The sequence below is a fragment of the Chiloscyllium plagiosum genome, chromosome 28, assembly GCF_004010195.1.
Source record: "Chiloscyllium plagiosum isolate BGI_BamShark_2017 chromosome 28, ASM401019v2, whole genome shotgun sequence".
Taxonomy (NCBI): domain Eukaryota; kingdom Metazoa; phylum Chordata; class Chondrichthyes; order Orectolobiformes; family Hemiscylliidae; genus Chiloscyllium; species Chiloscyllium plagiosum.
This window is the reverse complement of record NC_057737.1, coordinates 39,644,434-39,665,438: the sequence shown is the minus strand read 5'-3', so window position 1 is coordinate 39,665,438 and position 21,005 is coordinate 39,644,434. Positions and strand designations below refer to the sequence as shown.

The window sequence follows — 21,005 nt, the reverse complement described above, 5'->3', positions numbered from 1 at the left end:
ATAGCTCCTTGAAAGTGGAGTCGCAGGTAGATAGGATAGTGAAGAAGGCGTTTGGTATGCTTTCCTTTCTTAGTTAGAGTATTAAGTACAGGAGTTGGGAGGTCATGTTGCAGCTGTACAGGACATTGGTTAGGCCACTGTTGGAATATTGCATGCAATTCTGGTCTCCTTCCTATTGGAAAGATGTTGTGAAACTTGAAAGGGTTCAGAAAAGATTTACAAGGATGTTGCCAGGTTTGGAGGATTTGAGCTATGAGGAGAGGCTGTACAGGCTGGGGCTGTTTTCCCTAGAGCGTCGGAGGGTGACCTTATAGAGGTTTACAAAATTATGAGGGGCATGGATAGAATAAGTAGAAAGTCTTTTCCCTGGGGTGGGGGAGTCCAGAACTAGAGGGCATAGGTTTAGGGTGAGAGGGGAAGATATAAAAGAGACCTAAGGGGCAACTTTCTTACGTAGAGGGTGGTATGTATATGGAATGAGCTGCCAGAGGAAGTGGTGGAGGCTGGTACAATTGCAACATTTAAGAGGCATTTGAATGGGTATATGAATAGGAAGGGTTTGGAGGGATATGGGCCGGGTGCTAAATTGGGTTGGGATATCTAGTCAGCATGGTCGGGTTGGACCGAAGGGTCTGTTTCCCTGCTGTACATCTCTATGACTCTATATGCTCTCCATTTCCAATGGAACTGTGATTGGAATCTCCTGCCAGAAATCCAGAATATTTCTCAATGCAAAACCACAGGATTGTGATCTTCGTTCCTTGGAAAATCTGGCACATTCCCCTCAAACAACAATTTAACGACCTAAAGCAAAGAAAATTAAAACTTTAAAATATTCCCTTTCTGAGGTAGAGAAGTTGATTAATATTGTAAGTATTATGTCTTTAAAAGGCTATTCACACCTTTAACTCCCCACTTCATATTTAAATGTGGATTTAATTTTAAACCAGCAGGCATTTTTAATAGAATCATTCATAGGATGTGGACTTCACTGGTTGGGCTTACACTTATTCTCCATTCATTCTCAGGAGAACATCCCCTGAGTAAAGTGGTGGTGAGCTGTCTTTTTGAATGACAGCAGTGAATGAGGTGTAGTAGCACCCACAGTGCTGTTATTGGGGGGAGTTCAGGATTTTCAACCCAGTAGCTGTGAGATAATTCCAAGTCAGGATTGTGTGTGGAGGAGGAGGAGTGACGAGAAGGGGAAATAACTGGCTCTCGAGAGGTTCTCACCTCCTGTTGACACCTCAGCCATTAAGTGTTTGCCAAGAAGGTCCACTGGTTTTTTTCTGAACTCACCAGTCAGCCAGCCTCTTAAGAGATCTATTGATAGTCACTCAAAGACCTCAACTCATCATCTCCCCATTTATCTGCCTTCTCGGCACCAATTGGAAAACTGGGCTGCCCTGAGTGAATCTCCATTTGTCCATTCTTGGGGTAATCAGAGGCAAAAGTGGAGAAGTGTGGTTGACAAGGGATTGGCCCTCTGAACATTACCCACCTGCTCATGCCTCCACCCACTCTCACAGCCCTGACCACCCCACTCATGAGAAGCAAGTGTGAACTACCTTCCTTCATAGATCCCTTGAAGAGAAGACCTCAACCTCTAGGGTTAGAGGCTTCTAAGACTTGACACCAACCTAACTGCCCCCTCACTCGGTGCGAACAATGGAAAATCATGTCCCATGCTATTTTCCCAGCAGAACGCAGTTTGCTGAGTTAGTTGCCTCTCCTATAGATAACCAACATCTATTCACACAAAGTCAGATATACGTTCATCCTTAACAAAGGGTAGGCCTTTTATAGGCTCCACACAAACTCCCAAGAGAATCTCTATAACACTTTGGCCTGTGTATTATTTGTAAATTAATTATAATTTTATTAATTCAGATAAATTAATTCAGAGTTACAGAATTGCTTTCATTAATATAACCATTCATACAGTTCACCAGTAATTATAGTTTTTAATCCCCTCTATCAGTATTTAGACTTACATCCCATAGCTGCATTTTAGCCAGAAATTCAGCAAGCTGATTTTGCCCTGCTATTTTATCATCTTCCCTGCTGTCCTCCTGGGAATGTTGGCACCCTCAGTAAAGTCCCGTATGGGAGTGTCAGCAGATGACTAGGGGAGAAAGCTCCATCAAAATTTTCACTCTACATCTTCCCATAACAGCTGCTATTAAGTTCCCATGTAGTCTCCTACTGCATGCCACAGTGTACTTATAAAATTAATTTAATCTGGAGCAACTCAGATCACTTGGATTCCAATTTCAATTCATAGCTTAATTTACATTCTGCTGTTCCTTGTTAACGCTGCAGCTAAATTCCATTCTTTTATTTGTTGTAGGTAACAGAGGGCTGTCAGATTGTGGTATCCGAGGGAACGTTATACAGAGACCTGTTTCGAGAATCTTTGGTGGTATGAAATCAAAAGAATATGATTGGCCATGGCATGTCCTCATTAATTTACCAAACAAAGTAAGTGAACATCTTTTAAAGCTCCCGAAGAACAAAATATTGTTAAATTTATCTACTTGACATAACAGCATGCACCTGGCTTTCTTCAATGTTTTCATCCCATACCGGGACTATGTCTGGATAGGTCTTTATCCTGGGAGAAAGTGAGGACTGCAGATGCTGGAGATCAGAGATGAAAATGTGTTGCTGGAAAAGTGCAGCAGGTCAGGCAGCATCCAAGGAGCAGGAGAATCGACGTTTCGGGCATAAGCCCTTCTTCAGGAATGAGGAAAGTGTGTCCAGCAGGCTAAGATAAAAAGTAGGGACGAGGGACTTGGGGGAGGGGTGTTGGAAATGTGATAGGTGGAAGGAGGTAAAGGTGAGGGTGGTTGTCCAGAGTGGGGTGGGGGCGGAGAGGTCAGGAAGAAGATTTCAGGTTAGGAAGGTGATGCTGAGTTTGAGGGTTGGGACTGAGACAAGGTGGGGGGAGGGGAAATGAGGAAACTGGAGAAATCTGAGTTCATCCCTTGTGGATGGAGGGTTCCTAGGCGGAAGATGAGGCACTCTTCCTCCAACCATCGTGTTGCCATGGTCTGGCGATGGAGGAGTCCAAGGACCTGCATGTCCTTGGTGGAGTGGGAGGGGGAGTTGAAGTGTTGAGCCACGGGGGTGGTTGGGTTGGTTGGTCCGGGTGTCCCAGAGGTGTTCTCCGAAACGTTCCACAAGTAGGCGGCCTGTCTCCAATATAGAGGAGGCCACATCGGGTGCAGAGGATGCAATAGATGATGTGTGTGGAGGTGCAGGTGAATTTGTGGCGGATATGGAGAAACCAATTACTCCAAACATTGGGCTGTGCAAGGAGCAGGGAAGGAGAACAGCGCTTCAAACAGGGAAGTGTTGACAATGAGTAGAGTACTTTTTCTTTTATTCTCCTGGTTATACTTCTTCTTTAGCCCCACACTGCCGCCTAATTGTGGTAGTGCTTATATTTCCCCCAGCACCCATCTTGTGTGTGTGCAGGTGTGAGACACAGTGAAAGACACAAGGTGCACAAATTTTTATTCAGCTTCCACCATCAGGAAGAAATGAAACACCCGAGTGGCCTGTGACAAGCAGCGCCCTTCACATCAACGGGCAGTGCTGTGTGATCAAACAGTGAAGGGGAGGGCAGGGATTAAATCAAAATAGAGTTGGAGGGGGAGATAATGCAATCCACTCCCTGTGGCGCCCACCTACCCCTGAACAACTCCAGGGTGTTGGTGGAGACCACGTGCTCCTTCTCCAGAGACACCCGGGCTCTAACATAACCGCGGAAGAGGGGCAGGCAGTCGGCCCTAACGACCCCCTTCGCGGCCCGCTGCCTGGACCTGTTTACGGCCAGTTTGGCCAGGCCCAGGAGCAGTCCCACGAGGAGGTCCTCTGAATAAGTGGAGTATTTTGGAGAGCCACACACCAGTGAAGTGAATTAACACCATCAGAGGGAAAAGAAAAGGAGCAGTGATAAATGAGACAGACTGCAACACTTCAATTAACAAGGTGAAAGCAAGGACAGCTCTTGGAATCAGTAAGAGCCCTGATTGACACTGTGGCTCAGTGGTTAGCACTGCTTCCCCACAGCACCAGGGACCCGGGTTCAGTTCCAGCCTCTAGTCACAATTTCTCATGGCTAATCCACCCAACCTGTCCATCTTTTGGACTGTGGGAGGAAACCTATGCAGACAAAGGGAGAACATGCAAACTCTATCCTGAAGGTGGAATCGAATCCAGGTCCCTGGCACTGTGAGGGAGCAGGGCTAACCACTGAGCCACCATGCTGGCTTTTTAGAATAATTTAGAATTTGCACAGCCCAATGTTTGAAGTAATTGGTTTCCTCCTTTCTACCAGTGTTTTAACCTTTCTGTGAGATGCACTGAGGGTTGTGTCCGTTTTTCCCCAGTCCTTCTATATCTATTTGTGCTCCACATACCATTTGTTTCTTTAACATTTCTTCGTGCTTTTGTAATCTGTTTTTCAATGTCCTCATACTCTTTCTGGTTTTATTCTGTCTCCTTCCCTCCATCGTATCTCGTGTTTCATCAATTCATCCACTCCTGGTGATTCCATCTCTCTTTCTTAAGGACCGGCTCAGTTCCTGTGAGTTTCATGCCCTGTTTCAAAGCACAGGAAGATCCCAGAGAAAAAAAAAACAATGACCAAGTTAATTACTTTTACTTGCTGTCCTTGTTAATAATATTAATATTTTCAACATTCATTCCAAACATTTAGCTGGGGCCTCCGTTTACTTTTCAAGGATTAGACTTCCATCTACGTAGCACCTTCTTTCACGTTGGTCTGCTAATTACTTTTATGTTCTGTGGTTTCTTTAAATAGAAATTTTGTGGTGGGTCAATTATCTCGAAACGCTGGATCCTCTCTGCTGCACATTGTTTTAACATCACTCAGGGAATGGCTGATGACTTGACTATACAGGCTGGTAAGATTCAAACCTTTTCAAAACATGTTCCAATCCTTCAAGGAGCATGTCAATTTGTCAATCAGGCTTATTTGACAGCACTCTGCAGTCATTGTTTTTATCTTATTTGACAGCAATCTCACCTCTTAGTGAATAGGTTAGCCCAAATCCAGGACTCCAGCCCATGTTCAAACTGATAATTCACTGCAGTACTGAAGGAGTGCTGTGTTGTCAGAGGTGCAGTATTCTGGAAGATCATTGTGGATACATGAGAGAGGTTATTCACTTTGGTAGCAGAAAGTAGTAAAGCAAACGTAATTGAATGAGAAATGAGGAGGTCCATCTAGACCTGGATGTCCTTGTACACCAGCCACTGAATGTAAGTATGTAGGTACAGCAGGCAGTGAAGAAACCCAGTGCTATATTGGCCTTCATAGTGAGAGGATTTCAGTGCAGGAGCAGGGATACCTAGACTGAAATGTTAACTTGCTTTCTCTCCATGGATGCTGCCTGACCGACTGTGATCTCCAAAATTCTAGTGCAATTCTAGAGGGCCTTGGTGAGACCACTCCTAGAATATTGTGTGTAGTTTTGGTCTCCGTTTCTGAGAAAGGATGTTCTGTCTATGGAGGGAGTGTAACAAAGGTTTACCAGACTGATTCCTGGGATGGGAGGACTTTTGATTTGATTTGATTTATTATTGTCATGTGTATCTGGGTATAGTGAAAAGTTTTGTTTTGCATGCAGTACAGGCAGAGGATGATTAAACAGAACAAGGAATACAAAGTTACAGCTGCAAAGAAGGTGCACTAAAAGCAAGATCAGTATTAGATTTGAAATTTGAGAGATCCAAACAGAAGTCTAATAACAGCAGGGAAGAAGCTGTTCTTGAACCTGATGCGTGAAGAGAATTGGCGTTTAGAAGAGTGAGCGGGTACCTCACAGAAACCTATAAGTTTGGACAGGACCAGACAGATTTTTAAAAATTTATTCACAGGAGGTAGGCATCACTGGCTAGACCAGCATTTTTTGCCCAACCCGACAACAGTTGAGAGTTAGTAGTCTGGAGTCAAATGTAGGCCAGACCAGGTAAGGATGGCCCTTTCCTTCCCTAAAGGATATTAGTGAACAAGATGGGTTTTACCTCCAGCCTTCATGAGTGAACTCAAATTCCACCATTTCCAATAGTGGGATTGGAGCCCAGGTACCTGGGACATTGCCTGGGTCTCTGGATTAATAATGCAGTGACAATACCACTTGGACACCACCTCCCCATGTTTGTGAAGATCAGGGGGACCAGAAGCAAGGGTCACAGTTTAAGAATCTGGAGTAAGCCATTTAGGATTATGATGAGGAGAAATGTCTTCACCCAGGGAGTGGTGAGCCTGTGAAATTTTTGACCACAGAAAGCAGTTGAAGTCAAAACGTTAAATGTTTTCAAGAAGGAGTTCTCAGGGCTAAAGGGATGAAAAGATACGAAGAGAGAGCTGGAACAGGGCAGTGAGGTGAATGCCAGCCATGATCAAATTGAATGGTGGAGCAGGGTCAGAGGGCTGAATGGTCTCCTCCTGTTATTACTTCCACACTTCTAATAGACATATAAACAACAAAAAGCAACAGGAAATGCAAAAGAATCCACAGTGATTTACAAAGAAGATGAAGTTCTCTGCCCCCTTCACACAACCCACAGGTATCCAGGGGAATCTCTGGGGAGAAGCTGGTGTGCTTTTATTTAAACCAGTTTCAGGGATAAATCAAAGGAAATCAAGCAAGAGGACTTTTCAAGTTCAGGTGAGAGTGGGGTGAAAATTGATCAATTTTTCCAATTCCAGATGAGAGATGGAAGCAGCACCAATTATGTCATTGATATACGGGAGAAAGAGTTGGGGGTGAGGTCTGGAGTAAGACTGGCACAAGGAATGTTCCACATACCAACAGAGAGGTAGACATAACAGGAGCCCATGCATAGACCCATGGTCACACTCATGACCTGAACAAAGCAGGTGGAGTTAGAGCTCAGCCAGGTGGAGGAGGGTAGTGATGGATGGGGACAGTGCTACATGATGCAATATGCCCACTCTTGACTTCTCTCTCCATCAGCATCACCTCACACTGCTTCAGAGCAGTTCTGCTTCTCAGTTCCATGGCTCATACAACTCGAGATTGAATTAAGTTCCACCCAATCTGATGATACCATATTGGCATAGAATCATAGAACCCCTACAGCATGGAAGGTGACCATTTAGCCCACTAAGTCCACACTGAACCTATGAAGAGCATCCCGCCCAGACCCATTCTCTCTATCCCTGTAACCCTGCAGTTCCCATAGCTAATCCACCTGGCCTGCACATCCCTGGACACTATGGGCAGTTTAGCATGGCCAGTCCACCCTGACCTGCACATTTTTGGACCATGGGAAGAAACTGGAGCACCCAGAGGAAACCCACGCAGACATGGGGAGAATGCGCAAACTCCACACAGTCACCCAAGGGCAGAATTGAACCTGGGTCTCTGGTGCTGTAGGACAGGAGTGCTAACCCACTCAGCCACTATGTCACCCCGTTTCTGCCCTCACTCTTTCTTTTCCCTCCCACAACAATGACATGGGTGGGAATAAAGCTGAACATCTTAGGATCTGCGAGAGTGTAGACCTATCTTCTCCAGTTGTTAAGATAAGAGCCTCTCCTCGTTAAGAGTAATCAGTAGTTGCTCCTTTATCGCTGCAAATGAAGTGGGCCCTTATACCCAGTCAAGGATGAATGGCAGCTTCCTTTCTGCAGAAATACCACACCAGGCAGACACGAGTTATATTAATCCAGAAGCATCCCATGCAGCATATTGAGTGAGAATACTGGAGCCTTGATTTTCCTGCGATCAATAGAAGTTTATTTTTCTCTTTTACCAATTTTTGCACCATTATTCAAAATGCAACACACTGTTCATATATCACAGAAATTCTCAGTGGGAATAACACTGGGTTTCTTCTGTAAACTGTGATCCAATCTGAGAGATGGCAATCTAACTGCTGAACACTTCCTTCCAGGCTCAGTCAGCAGAAAGAAAATTTTGCAAGAAATACTTGTGGAAGAAGTGATTATCCATGAAAATTTTAGCAGCCCCTCAGAGATGAACAACGACATAGCCCTCTTGAAGACTAAAGATCCCATCATATTTGATTCTCACGTGAGGTACTGCCACTCATTTCGAGTATCAGAATGCCATAGAATTTATGAGGAGAGTAAACGGAAGAATAAAGGAAGAGTAACTGATTAAAAGAGAAATACTTTGGCAATGTCTGTGAATTACTCAATCATAAAGTTTGCAGTGGGGAAGATGACTCTACAGCTCTCTGTGTTAATGATGACCTTACGGTGGAGCCACTGGTACGCTCTCTGAATAATTTGCTATTCAGGGTACTTGACAGTTTGGGGAATGAGTGGTGAATTGTAGCACAAGGAGAGGGGGCTGTGGTGAAACACCATGGGCTGGATTTTATGGGCTGGTGGCAAATGTTGCAAGAATTGTCCAGCAGCGCGGAGGAACCCATTCCACATTCTCGACCACAGCATTGCCTCACGCTGGCTGAGAGCGGTTCTGCTCCTCAGTTCCACTCAGTTCTTTGGCTCGTTCAACCGGGAAATGAATTAAATGCCACCCACTCTGATAACGTCATATTAGCTTGGGTGGGATAAAGCAGAACGTCTAAGAATCTGTGAGACTGCGGACCCATATTCTCCAGTTGTTAAGATGAGAGCCTTTTCTTGTTAAGACTTATCAGTTGTTGCTCCTTTATTGCTGCAAACCAAGTGGGTCCTTATACCCAGACAAGGAAACAGGACTAGTGGCTGCTTCCTTCTCTGCACAACCGCCAATCCAGGCATAGAATCATAGAATCCCCCTACAGTGTGGACAGAGGCCATTCGCCCCAACAAGTCCACAACGACCCTCCGCACAGTAACCCACCCAGACCCATTCCCCTACCTTATTACACTACATTTACCCTTGACTTAACCTACACATCCCTGAACACTATGGGCAATTTAGCTTCACCAATTTACCTGACTTGCACATCTTTGGATTGTGGGAGGAAACCAGAGCACCTGGACGAAACCCACAAAGACACAGATAGTGTTAATCCAGAAGCTGTGGGTGTCTTAACCAATTTGGGAAGGGGACTTCCATCCTCAGGAGGGCTCAACAGTGCTTGGACACAGCAGTGGGCACTGCTAGTATTGCAGTAGGCTCAGGGAGACAGCACAGGAAGCAAGGAAATAATCAGGGGGCATGAGTGAGGGAGGTGAAAGGGGCAGGGTTTGGAGGCCAGGCAAGGAGGAACAAAGCTAAGGGAGGAGAGGGTGTGGTTCTATCTTGGGAGTGGAATCCCCCCGAAATGCAAAGGGACCCTTTCCAGATGTTGTGCCCGATTCCCTGACTCGCCATTACACAATTGTTATTCACAAATGGCCTCCTCATTCCCACCCATCAGCCCACAGTAGCCATTTTGAGATGAGGAGAAATATCTTCACCCAGAGAGTGGATATCTCTGGCCCAGGCCAAAATATTCAATATTTTCTAAAAGCAATTAGATATCGGGCTAAATGGATCAAAGGGTATGGGGCGAAAGCGGTAAGAGGGGACAGAGTTGGATGATTGGCCTCAATCGAATGGCGGAACGTGTCAAAGGGCTGAATGACCTCTTCCTGCTCCTATTTTCTATGTTTAATGGTTTGGGCAGCATGAAACCCTTCAGTGTTATGTTTGATATACTTGCCTTTATCGGTCAGTCTGTTGAGCCTAGGGGTGGGAGGTCATGTTGCAGCTGTACAGGACATTGGTTGTGCAGTTCTGGTCTCCCTGCTGTAGGAAGGATGTTGTGAAACTTTAAAAGGTTGAGAAAAGATGTTGCCAGGTTTGGAGGCTTTGAGCTATCGGGAGAGGCTGAATAGACTGGGGCTTTTTTCCCTGGAGTGTAGGAGGCTGAAGGATGATATTATAGAGCTTTATAAAAATCATGAAGAGCATGGTTAGGGTAAATAGACAAGCTCTTTACCCTGGGGTGGGGGAGTCCAAAGCTAGAAGGCATAGGTTTAAGGTGAGATGGGAAAGATTTAAAAGGGACCTTTGAGGCAACGTTTTCACACAAAGGGTTGTGTGTGTATGGAATGAGCTGCCAGTGGAAATGCTGGTACAATTACAACATTTAAAAGGCATCTGGATGGGTTTATGAACAGGAAGGGTTTAGAAGAATATGGGGCAAATGCTGGCAAATGGGACGAGATTAATTTAGGATATCTGACATGGACGAGTTGGACCAAAGGACCTGTTTCCATGCTGTATATCTCGATGACTCTATGACTTGTGTGTTCTCTATTTTCAGATGTTAGGCGTTCTGCTGATTACAGAGACTGGGCAGGAAGCTGGTCATCTTGCCACCCCCTTAACTCCTCCGTGCCCCATCCTCCACTGAAAACCTACCTGGCAGTGGGTGGGGTTGGACAGAATGTAAAATAGACCTCATCGGCCTGGGGTTTGAGTGTCCTGACTCTCGGACATCCGAGCTGCTGTGTGCCCACGTCATTGACATATTTTCAGGAAAGGAACCTAAACGAATGGCCTTATCCTGTACCTCAAAGTGGACCAACTGAGCTTACAAAAGTGCCACAAGTGACCTCACATGGGTGGGCAAGGTCAATAAGTGTATCTTCCAATGAGTTCTCCTGCCCAGCCTCCACCTTAATGCACCATTTTCACCAGTCTGGTACCAGTCCTTGGCATTGCTGAACTCACGGCCTACCATCCAGACACTCCACCTTGTCCTGTCAAAGCTGCCATTGCTGCCAGCCTTTGACCTTCTCTGCAGCTGGAGTTTGCTCCTTCACCAGTTTTCAAACAGCTGCACAGCTCAGTGCTGTGCTGACAGGGGGCGCTGCTCCAGGAGGGGACCAATGGAGAGGACACCTCCACATTTGCCAACCAGTTAGGGAGAGGAGGTGGGTTTGTGCAGGAAGGGTGAGGGAGAGGTGCACAGAGAGCTGTAGTCCACACCAATGGGGGATCAGTGGCCCACACTGTGAGACCACTGGGAGGAGCCAGCACTGTTGACACTACTGGGTGGGGGAGTGGGGAGGGAGCGTGTTTGAATGTGAGACCACTGGGAGAACTGAGGGAGCAGCAGCAGGGAGATTCAGCAGGCACCATTTGTGGTCCAAGAGGATAAATAAATGCACGTGGTGTCCAGAGATGTCCATCTCCACAAGTCTGGCACATGATGGCAAAGCTGCAATGTTGGCACAGGGTTTACTGCCACTTCCTGTCAGTGGGTTCCCCAACAATTTCAAAACAAACCAGGGTACAACCTCCCCACTGTGGGGTTGCCACCCATCCTCTATCTGGGACAAGGGTGACTCCTCCACAGGTTGCCAGCACAGATCAGAAGATGTAAGAGCAGGAGAGGCTTTTTGGCCCATTGATTCTGTCCTGCTCTTCAATGAGTTCACAGCTGATCTGGTAACCCTTACCTCCACTTTCTCTCCCACACTGCAGTGACATACCAGGGTTTAACAGAGGTGTGAGATAGGTGTGTGACACAGCGATAGGACCCATCACGGTGCGGGTAGGGATAGATGCCTAACACACCATGTGGGGAAGCCCATGCCCCACCAGCAAGATATTAGCTGCATCCCAAAATAGAGCATAATTGCCCCTTAATGGGGCTGAGTTGAAAACCACCACTACAGGATGGCAGTGATTCCCACACAGAGTCCATCACCGGATAAATCGCCTGGAGATGAGGAACACATTGGAGAGTCACACTGACAGGTGGCATTGCAATGTTCCTTGCCATCCTGACTCTAAAGCTGTCTTGGCTTTGTGGGAGAAGATTTCAATATCTGACTGATGCTTATACAGATCACTGTTGGTCCATCAATGGTCCAAATGGTTCTTGAGCTGATCCAAAAAGCAACTGACACACAGAATGCATTGTATCCCATATCCATAGCTGTCTCCTATGTCCTCAATGTCCTGAGCGTTTCGGTGTGCATGCAGTAGCAAAGCAATCCCTGTACATTTTGAACGTCCTGTTTATAAACCTGACCTTTAATTCCACCTTCTAGGATTTGCAGGTGGATTATTTTTTAAAAATTGAAAGCCTAAAACCAAAGTTTGAGGAACATCCCTTGCCGCACCTCAGGAAGGGACGGGGGTGAAAAGGGAGTAAATCAAGCAAGACCAGACATACTCAAGTTTAAGAGGGGAACAGCAATCATAAATTAATTTCACCTCCATGACTTGCTTTCCTCTGTGAGAGGATATAGATTTATTACAACTTGGGAGTGAAAGAGCAGCAAAATATTTATTGACTCTGAAAGGGTAAAATCAGTGGGCAGCTCATGTGATCTCGTGCCCCACCCAAGATTTATGTGAAGTACCATTCTAGCCAAGCTGAACCAATGCCTCGGTTTATCTCTTGCAGACCAGTCTGTCTACCATGCACAAAGAAAACTGCAGAGATCCTTTCCTCAGCAGCTGGTAGCTGGGATGAAGCCTGTCATTACGAAGGTAATACAATTTGCCAAGATTGCTTTTTTTTTCGCAAAGAATCTCAACAGATCCACATCTTGCACCAGATCAGCTGTCAGATTCTGATATCTTGGTTTAACATTCTTACATTAGATTCCCTACAGTGTGGAAACAGGCCCTTCGGCCTAACAAGTCCACACTGACCCTCCGAAGAGCAACCCACCCAGACCCATTCCCTTACATTTACCCCATCACCTAACACTACGGGCAATTTAGCATGGCCAATTCACCCAACCTGCACATTTTTGGATTGTAGGAGGAAACCCACACAGACACGGGGAGAATGTGCAAACTCCACACAGAGAGTCGCCTGAGGCGGGAATTGAACCCGGGTCTCTAGCGCTGTGAGGCAGCAGTGCTAACCACTGTGCCACCGTGTGGAGTTCATCTCCATTTGTCTTTCTGCTGTTCCTGGTCTTAGCCTGCATCATGATCAGTGATTTGCATTCGCTGTTTAGCACTTAGCGTGATATAGATATCACGGTGTTGGGTAAACTATAATCTCACACATAAAGAAAAGACAACATTTATATAGAAAGCGAAAGAACTGCGGATGCTGTAAATCTGAAACAAAAACAAACTGCTGGAAAATCTCAGCAGAGATAAAGAAGCTGCAGATGCTGGAATCTAAGGTAAACAGGCAGGAGGCTGGAAGAACACAGCAAGCCAGGCAGCATCAGGAGGTGGGGAAGTCAATGGTTCAGGTGTAATCCTCCTTCAGTCTGAACCAAACGTCTGAAACTTTAAGACTGGATTCTCTCCATTTGGTGCTTTTCAATGTCTAACAACTGCTACACAGCAATGCCAAGTGGCATCTGATCGGGGTCAACTCAGAAATAAGTGGACATTGGACCAAACAATGAGGAGGTCAACAGCTTTGGTCAAAAGGGTTTAAAGGGGAATCTTAAAGGAGATGGAAGGGGGGAAAGGGTGGAGCACAGAGCCTAGGCAGCAGAAGGCATGGTAGGTAAAAGGTCAAGAGAAGAGAGGATTGATGGACAAATAAGCAGAATGGGAGAAACCAAGTACTCTAGAAGGATGATAGGACTGGTGGAGGTTACAGTTACAGAGGGAAAAAAGCCATGAAGGGTTTCAAACATGAAGAGGAGAGTTCTACAGTAGTAACATTAAAGGACAGGGCACCATTGTAGGCCAGGAGTTACTGAAGAGTAGATTGGTGCTGCTTGGGATCTGGACAGCAGTGATATGAATGAACTAATATTAACAAGGCAATAGAAGTTGGAAACCAACAATAAAGAACAATGGAAGAACTGTGCATGAAGGTGATGAATATGTATGTTTTAGCCACTGAGGTGGAGCTGCTCCAGGTGCCCAATATTATGAAGGTGGGAGTAGATAGTTTAACATTGAGGGTAATATCGATTGAGAGGATACAGGTTTTGCAGTGTGCAGACAAATGGAAGACAAATGTGGCCAAGAGCAGCCTGCGATATTGCTCAGGGGAAAGAATCAGTGAGAAGGATCAAAAACGATGGCCCAGACTCCCCAAAATTTCACCGGAGAGATGCCGAGTCACGGTGACTGGGTGTCAATCTTTCTGTTTGCACTTTTCCCATGTTACATGAGATTATCACAATCTTGGTTGATCACTTTTCACATCAGCCCACCACCTTCTCAAAGGCAACTAAATACATGCTGGCCCAGCTAGTGACACCTATGTCCCGCAAGTGAGAAATACATGTCTTCAGGCTCTGGACTTGTACTGACCCACACTGGTGTTCCTACCCCTAAGACTGAATGTCAGGCAAGCAAACTGGCAAAACAGTTTGTGGAGGAAGACCCTTAGGTTACCACCATAGAGTCATTTCGGCACGTGATACAGACCCTTCGGTCCAATCAGTCCATGCCAACCATAGTCCCAGACTAAATTAGTCCCACCTGCCTGCTCCTGGCCCATATCCCTCCAGACCTTTCCCATTCATGTGTCTATCTGAACGTCTTTTGAGTGTTGTCACTGTGCCCACATCCACCACTTCTTCTGGAAGTTCATTCCACTCACAAACCACTCTCTGTGTAAAAAAAAAAGGTTGCCCCTCATGTACTTTTTAAATCTCTCTCCTCTCACCTTAAAAGTATGCCCCCTAGTTTTGAACTCGCCCACCCTAGAGAAAAGACTCTTGGTCATTGACCTTATCTATGCCCCTCATGATTTTATAAATCTCAATAAATTCAACCTTCAACCTCCTACACTCCAGAGAAAAAAGTTCCAGCCTATCCAACCTCTCTTCGTAACTCAAACCCTTCATTCCCAGCAGCATCTGAATAAAGTCTTTCTAAACTTTCTCCAGGTTCCACCAGCTAATGGTGCCACTTTCCCAACAAATTTCAAATCCCGAAGCATATTAAAGTAGGGAAGCGTGTCCAGTTGAATATTTGCAGCTGAATTATCTATTAACATTTCATTCCAGATGGTCTATTGACAAGTCACAGTGGGACAATTCAAAAGATAATATCAGGTTACATCACTGGATGGGGATACTATAAGAAACATGGACGTATATCATCTTTTGACTTAAACCACGCACAAGTGGACATTCAGGTATGTGGTTTTCTGGTTTCTGTCTGTATTTCTTTTCCCTCAGACTCCTGTTTGTTCAGACAGTTGACTAGAGTGCATGTTCCCTTTTGGTAAAGAGCTTGTAGAATCCCTACACTGTGAAAGGGGTCTATTCGGCCCATTGACCCATCAAAGAGCACCCCCACCCACAGACTCACTCTATCCCTGTCACTCTGCATTTCCCATGGCTAATCCATTTAGCATGCGTATCCATGGACGCTACAGGGCAATTTAGCATGGCCAATCCACCTAACCTGCACATTGTTGGACTGTGGGAGGAAACCAGAGCACCCAGAGGGAACCCAGCCGGACACAGGGAGAACATGCAAACTCATACAGTCACCTGAGGCTGGAAGAGAACCCAGGTCCCTCATGATGTGAGGCAACAATGCTAACCACTGAGCCACCATGGCTCCCAAGTTGGGCAGATTGGAGCTGTCCAGAGGAGCAGTCATTTTGTTGAGACATATATGACTCTGGGATGACTTGACAGGGTGGATGCTAAAAGGATATTTTGTGAGAAACTAGGACTGGTGGACACAGTTCAAAAATAAAAGGTCTTCCATTTAAGGTGGAAGTGAGAAGTTTTCTCCCTCACAGCATCCTTATTCATAGGAACTCTTCCCCAGAGAGAGTGCTGCAGGTGGGGTCACTGAATAGTTATAAAGGGGAGGCTGTATACTGTATATTCTTGACTAACAAGAGATCAAAGGTTACCAGGAGTAGTGGGAATGAGGAAGTGAGGACATAACCAGATCAGCCATTTTCTTTTTGAATGGCAGAGCAGGCCTGACGGGCCAAATGGCCTCATCCTGCTCCTTACTTGTAGGTTTGTACAAACTCAAAAATACTCAGATCTGATTGGCTTAGCTGACAGCATGGTGATGCTCTCCTGTTGGCGGTTACACCAATAACTGGGCAGTTACACCAGTCAGTCGTATGGTCCATTGTTGATTTAATCCACTCACCGGACGAGATGTGCAAATATTAATGTTGGTTTCACTCTCTGTGGCTGTAATACTGTATGCTACACTCTGTTCTGCTACCCTGATGCACTTTGTATGGGACAATCTGTCTGTAAAGCACACAGAACATTTTTCACTCTATCTCAGTATGTGACAACAATAAATCAAACAATTGAAAATCTTAATCAGGTTCTTCCACGACATTTTGCAAAATCTGAGGGAACCCATTCTTCTGTGACTTCTATAAAGTGCCGGCCTGCTCCCTCCTTGCGCCCCAGCTAATTTAATCCAGTGCATTGTCAGGTTTCCAGTCATGCTGTGTACCATGTGCTCGTGAACAAGGGCGTGCTCCTTCAGAAACAAAGTAACCGTGGTAATCAGGAGTTGAGAGCAAGCATTTAACCTCTCAACTCACATTCCAGCCTGTTTGTGTTTGGCAACCAAGCGAGATTCCCAAAGAGATGCCTCACAGAATTGCAGAATTCCTACTGTGCAGAGGGAGAAAGTCATTCAGCCAAACATGTCTGCTCTGGCTTTCTGAGCAGTTGGCGTAATGCCAATCTCCCAATCTCTTCGAGGAGGTCCCGAGAGCATGTGGTACTCCCACCCCTCACCAAATTCCCCTCTGCCACCCCCTCCCCGGAATAATCTTTGGGGCACAGTTCCCAACATCCCAGGCTGACCAGGTCTCTCCAGTTGTAGTGTTATCTCCTGTTGCTACCCTCTTAATGTTAAAACAGGACCTACTTCGTAGGTCTGGAGATGTAAACCTTACATATAAACATTGAGCTGTCTGATGATTCAAAAGTACAACATCCCACCACTGGTTCTGTCTTTTTAGCATTTTCGAAGCTGTGACTCACCATACCCATTCACTGAAAACATGTTCTGTGCTAAAGGAGCTGCAGCAGACAGCTGTACAGGTAAGCTTTTCTTTTCTCTTCCTTTCCTCAACTTACTCCTCCTCCTCCTGAAGGGAAATTGGCTCTTTGTGGGGCTATAGCTGCACAGGCACCAGTCCCAATGGCCACAGAGGCTTTTCAGTCACGAGTTATCAATGTTCATCTTCATACACACAGACAGACAGACACACACACACACACACACACACAGGTGCAGATACATGCACAGAGGCGTGCGTATACACACAGACAGATGCAGGCACATACACAGAGGCACCCCCCCAGCACACACACACACTGATGCAGGCACATACACAGTCACGCACACACACACACACATACATACATACACAAAGTCTCTGAGTTACTGGATGTAGCTCTCCAAAGAGAAAGTTTGTAAAACTATAGTCAATGTTGTACAGACACTCAAGGGGCAATCTTTTAGATACCCTCACGTTGTGAGTAAGGAACCAAACTTTACCCACTGCCTCAGCAAAAAGCATACTTCCCAAAGCACAAAATATACAAAATTCCTTGAATTTACCATACTTGCACAAACAAGTATTTTTTAAAAAGTCTTGCGTTGAAATAGTGTTTTTCATCACCACAAGATGTCTGAAGTTATTTATGTAAAATGAGTAAGTGCTATTTGGTTAATAACCAACAGACATCATCAGTAATACATGGAATTCGGGGCAGGGGTAGGCAAGTCAGCCCTTGGAGTCCACTCGACCGTTTAACATGATCATGGCTGATCTCATCCTGCTCTCACTCCACTTTTCTGCCGCTCCCCACAGACCTTTATCCCACCTTTCATCTACAGTTGTGCTTGGCCATACTAGGGCAGAGTTGCTTCTAGCTACGTCACCTTCCAGCTGAAGAAGCATCCCTTGATATGTAGTCAATGTTATAAGTAGGAAATCCTGTTGTTAATTTGCAGTCAGCAAGCCTCCAAAACAGCAATGTGATTGTGACCAGATACTTTGCTTCCGTGAATATAGACTGAGTGACAGTTATAGACCAGATAGCCTCAGTCTGCGCAGTAATCAGTCTACGGTTGGTAATGGTGGAGATCTGGGCACTTGCTTGGATACCCAGCATGTGAGGGAGCTGGATGAAATCAAGCTGCAGTTTTTAATTGGACGCGGTTTTATTAGAATCAATGTGTATTATGGCCTGTTGATGCTGGTTATTGACACTTGACTAGTTCCCTAACTGACTTTAACAGGAGATTCTGGAGGACCCTTCGTCACAGAGAGAAACCAGAGATGGATCCAGGTGAGTCACCTTGGCTCGTGTCTATTTGTATCTTTTTCCAAAGCATGAGATATTTAAAATTTACCAAGATGTGAATAGCTTTTGCAAATCCCACCCAAGTTATTGCTTGATTTCATTGATCCTCTTAAATTATTGTCAATTATTTCATATCAGATTTCTTCCTTACAATGTTGCCATTTTATTCACAATGTTTAACTCTCATTGCTGGACAAGTACAGTTTTAGCAACAAAACTGATGGAATTAACAATAGACTGTTGGCCCAGGGATATTATTTCTCTCGAGTGGAACTATTCCCAAATTTGAATTCTTTATGAGTGTCAATGTTTCCAGGTCAGATAGTTTTCAAGCCAGCTGAATGGTCTCACCACCCCACTCTGTGTATCACTACCTCAGGTGGGCAACACTGTTTCAGCACTGCTGAGTTCCCACATTAATGATCCTTGTAACCAAAGCTGTGAGGAGAGCCAGTCCCTTCCAAGCTGTGCTTAAAGAGGGAATCAGCTCTTTGATGTGTGGGTTCCATAGTCACAAGTGAATGAAGCACTGATCACCCCCAAATACTAGTACTCGTGACCTGGAGCTCCATTTCAAGCAGGTGGAAAGGTGGCTCAATAGTTAGCACTGCTGCCTCATAGCGCCAGGGACCCAGGTTTGATTCCAGCCTCAGGTGACTGTGTGTGTGGAGTTTTGCGCATTCTCCCCGTGTCTGTGCAGGCTTCTTCCGGTGCTCCAGTTTCCTCCCACAGTCCAAAGATGTACGGGTTAGGTGGGTTAGACATGGGAAATGCAGGGTTACAGGGATTGGGGGGGGGAGGATCTGCGTGGGATGCTCTTCAGAGGGCCGGTATGGACTCGATGAGTCAAGTGGCCTACTTCCACACCTATAAGGGTTCTACGATAAGAGTGATGGGAACCTGCAGAAGGAGAGCAGGGAGATTCAAAAATGCTCTCACCACTCACCTCAGTGTTAATGCAGGCATACTGTGCTCATGGATCAGTGGTGCTGGAAGAGCACAGCAATTCAGGCAGCATCCGAGGACAGGCAAAATCGACGTTTCGGGCAAAAGCCCTTCATCAGGAAGCTTTTGCCCGAAACGTCGATTTTGCCTGTCCTCGGATGCTGCCTGAATTGCTGTGCTCTTCCAGCACCACTGATCCAGAATCTGGTTTCCAGCATCTGCAGTCATTGTTTTTACCATACTGTGCTCATGTGCAACTCCTCTGATACATCCACAGGTTGGAATCATCAGTTTTGGAAGAACAGATGTCTGTGGATTGAACTTCATGGGGTTTTATAGCAATGTGCCCAAACTGATGAACTGGATTAAAGAGAAAGTCACAGACTTGGAGTATGAATAAACAATCAACATCACAAGGACAGACTGAATATACCATGGAAAGCAGAGAGTATAAACCTTCCTGACAAAAGACTGTGTACTTCGGATGTGCCACCCAATGTAGACCTTTTAAAGCATTGTGTGTTAAATACTTAACAGCATAAAGATTGCTGATGTTAATTATGAACAGATAGGCAACATATTTATAGAACTATTTATCCTCTGTTTTAACTCAAACATATTTAGTGTGTTTTAAGCAAGTGGATATTTCCAGAAAGACACCAGACAGAGGAGTGTTGTACATTATGTTTTGACTAGCAATAAACCTGAAAAAAAGCTTCACATGAGATTACATCTTGCAGCAAAACTCAAATACTCCCAGGAGATTGATGAGAATGATTTACAAAAAAGGCCCATCTGAACCACACGTTTGTTGATGCTTCCTCTGGTATAGACCAACAGATATAGAGCATGGAGCTGTCTGAATCATCTCCATTTCCTTGCTATTTTATATATCTTTTATGTTTTCCTTTATTCAGTTTGCTTTCAATTAATGTTAAATTTCTAATTCGATAGTCACTTGTGTTTTAATAACACTCTGCTTTCCTCCTGCTATTTTTCATTACTTTCTTGTGATAATCTAGGGTGTATGCTCCCATTCTCCGTTTTACCATTTGGTTTAATCTTACTGTATTTACCCTCTTGAAATGTTTTATAATTCTCTGTGGCCTTTCACTAAGTTCACTGTTCTCCAATGTGTTTGAATTCATAAATATAATATCTCATTCCTGGTGTCATTCCAGTAAATCCTTGCTGTGTTACATTGATTCATGTTTCTAATGGGTTTGCTCAGACTGTTTGCAATATTCCAAACTTGGCCAACCATCTTTTGCCCAAATTCAACATGTTTTGCAGGTTGTGTTGCTTCAAGGTTAAGGGGAAAGTCAGAATATATAAGACAGCCTTGTTTATTTTTGTACAGTTTTATTGAAATGGATTTTAAAAATGGAATCATTATTTTAAAATAATCTGTCCACTTGTATTGCTTTGTTTCAAATTAGCAGCAGGACCATCTTAGAGGTAGGTTTGCTCGCACTCTTCGGGGGGATTTAAACTAATTCGGCAGGGGGATGGGATCCAGACTTGTAGTCCAGCAAGTAGGTTAGCTGTTTGTCAGGATGTCCAAGAATGTAGGGAGGCTGTGGAGAAGGTAGCACTGACAGGGAATACTTGCGGACACAGAGATGGGTTCAAGTGCGTATACTTCAACGCAAGGAGTATCAGAAATAAGGTGGGTGAACTTAAGGCGTGGATCGGTACCTGGGACTACGATGTTGTGGCCATCACGGAAACGTGGATAGAAGAGGGACAGGAATGGTTGTGGGAGGTTCCTGGTTACAGATGTTTCAGTAAGATTAGAGAGGGTGGTAAAAAAGGAGGGGGGGGGTGG

At 45.1% G+C, this 21,005-nt stretch overlaps 1 protein-coding gene across 2 annotated transcripts in view; it reads left to right on the top strand.

The window, feature by feature from the left end:
- The window catches only part of LOC122564127 (complement factor B-like), a 74,855-nt gene extending 54,275 nt beyond the window's left edge, over positions 1-20,580 (top strand). For both annotated transcript variants that reach the window (XM_043718729.1, XM_043718728.1), the window contains exons 11-18: positions 2,351-2,481; positions 4,832-4,934; positions 7,957-8,101; positions 12,388-12,473; positions 14,924-15,054; positions 16,879-16,960; positions 18,168-18,217; positions 19,455-20,580. In XM_043718729.1, coding sequence (XP_043574664.1) covers positions 2,351-2,481; positions 4,832-4,934; positions 7,957-8,101; positions 12,388-12,473; positions 14,924-15,054; positions 16,879-16,960; positions 18,168-18,217; positions 19,455-19,577 — 851 coding nt within the window. In that variant the 3' untranslated portion in view covers positions 19,578-20,580. The remainder of the gene's footprint in view (positions 1-2,350; positions 2,482-4,831; positions 4,935-7,956; positions 8,102-12,387; positions 12,474-14,923; positions 15,055-16,878; positions 16,961-18,167; positions 18,218-19,454) is intronic.
- Positions 20,581-21,005: the final 425 nt, after the last annotated feature.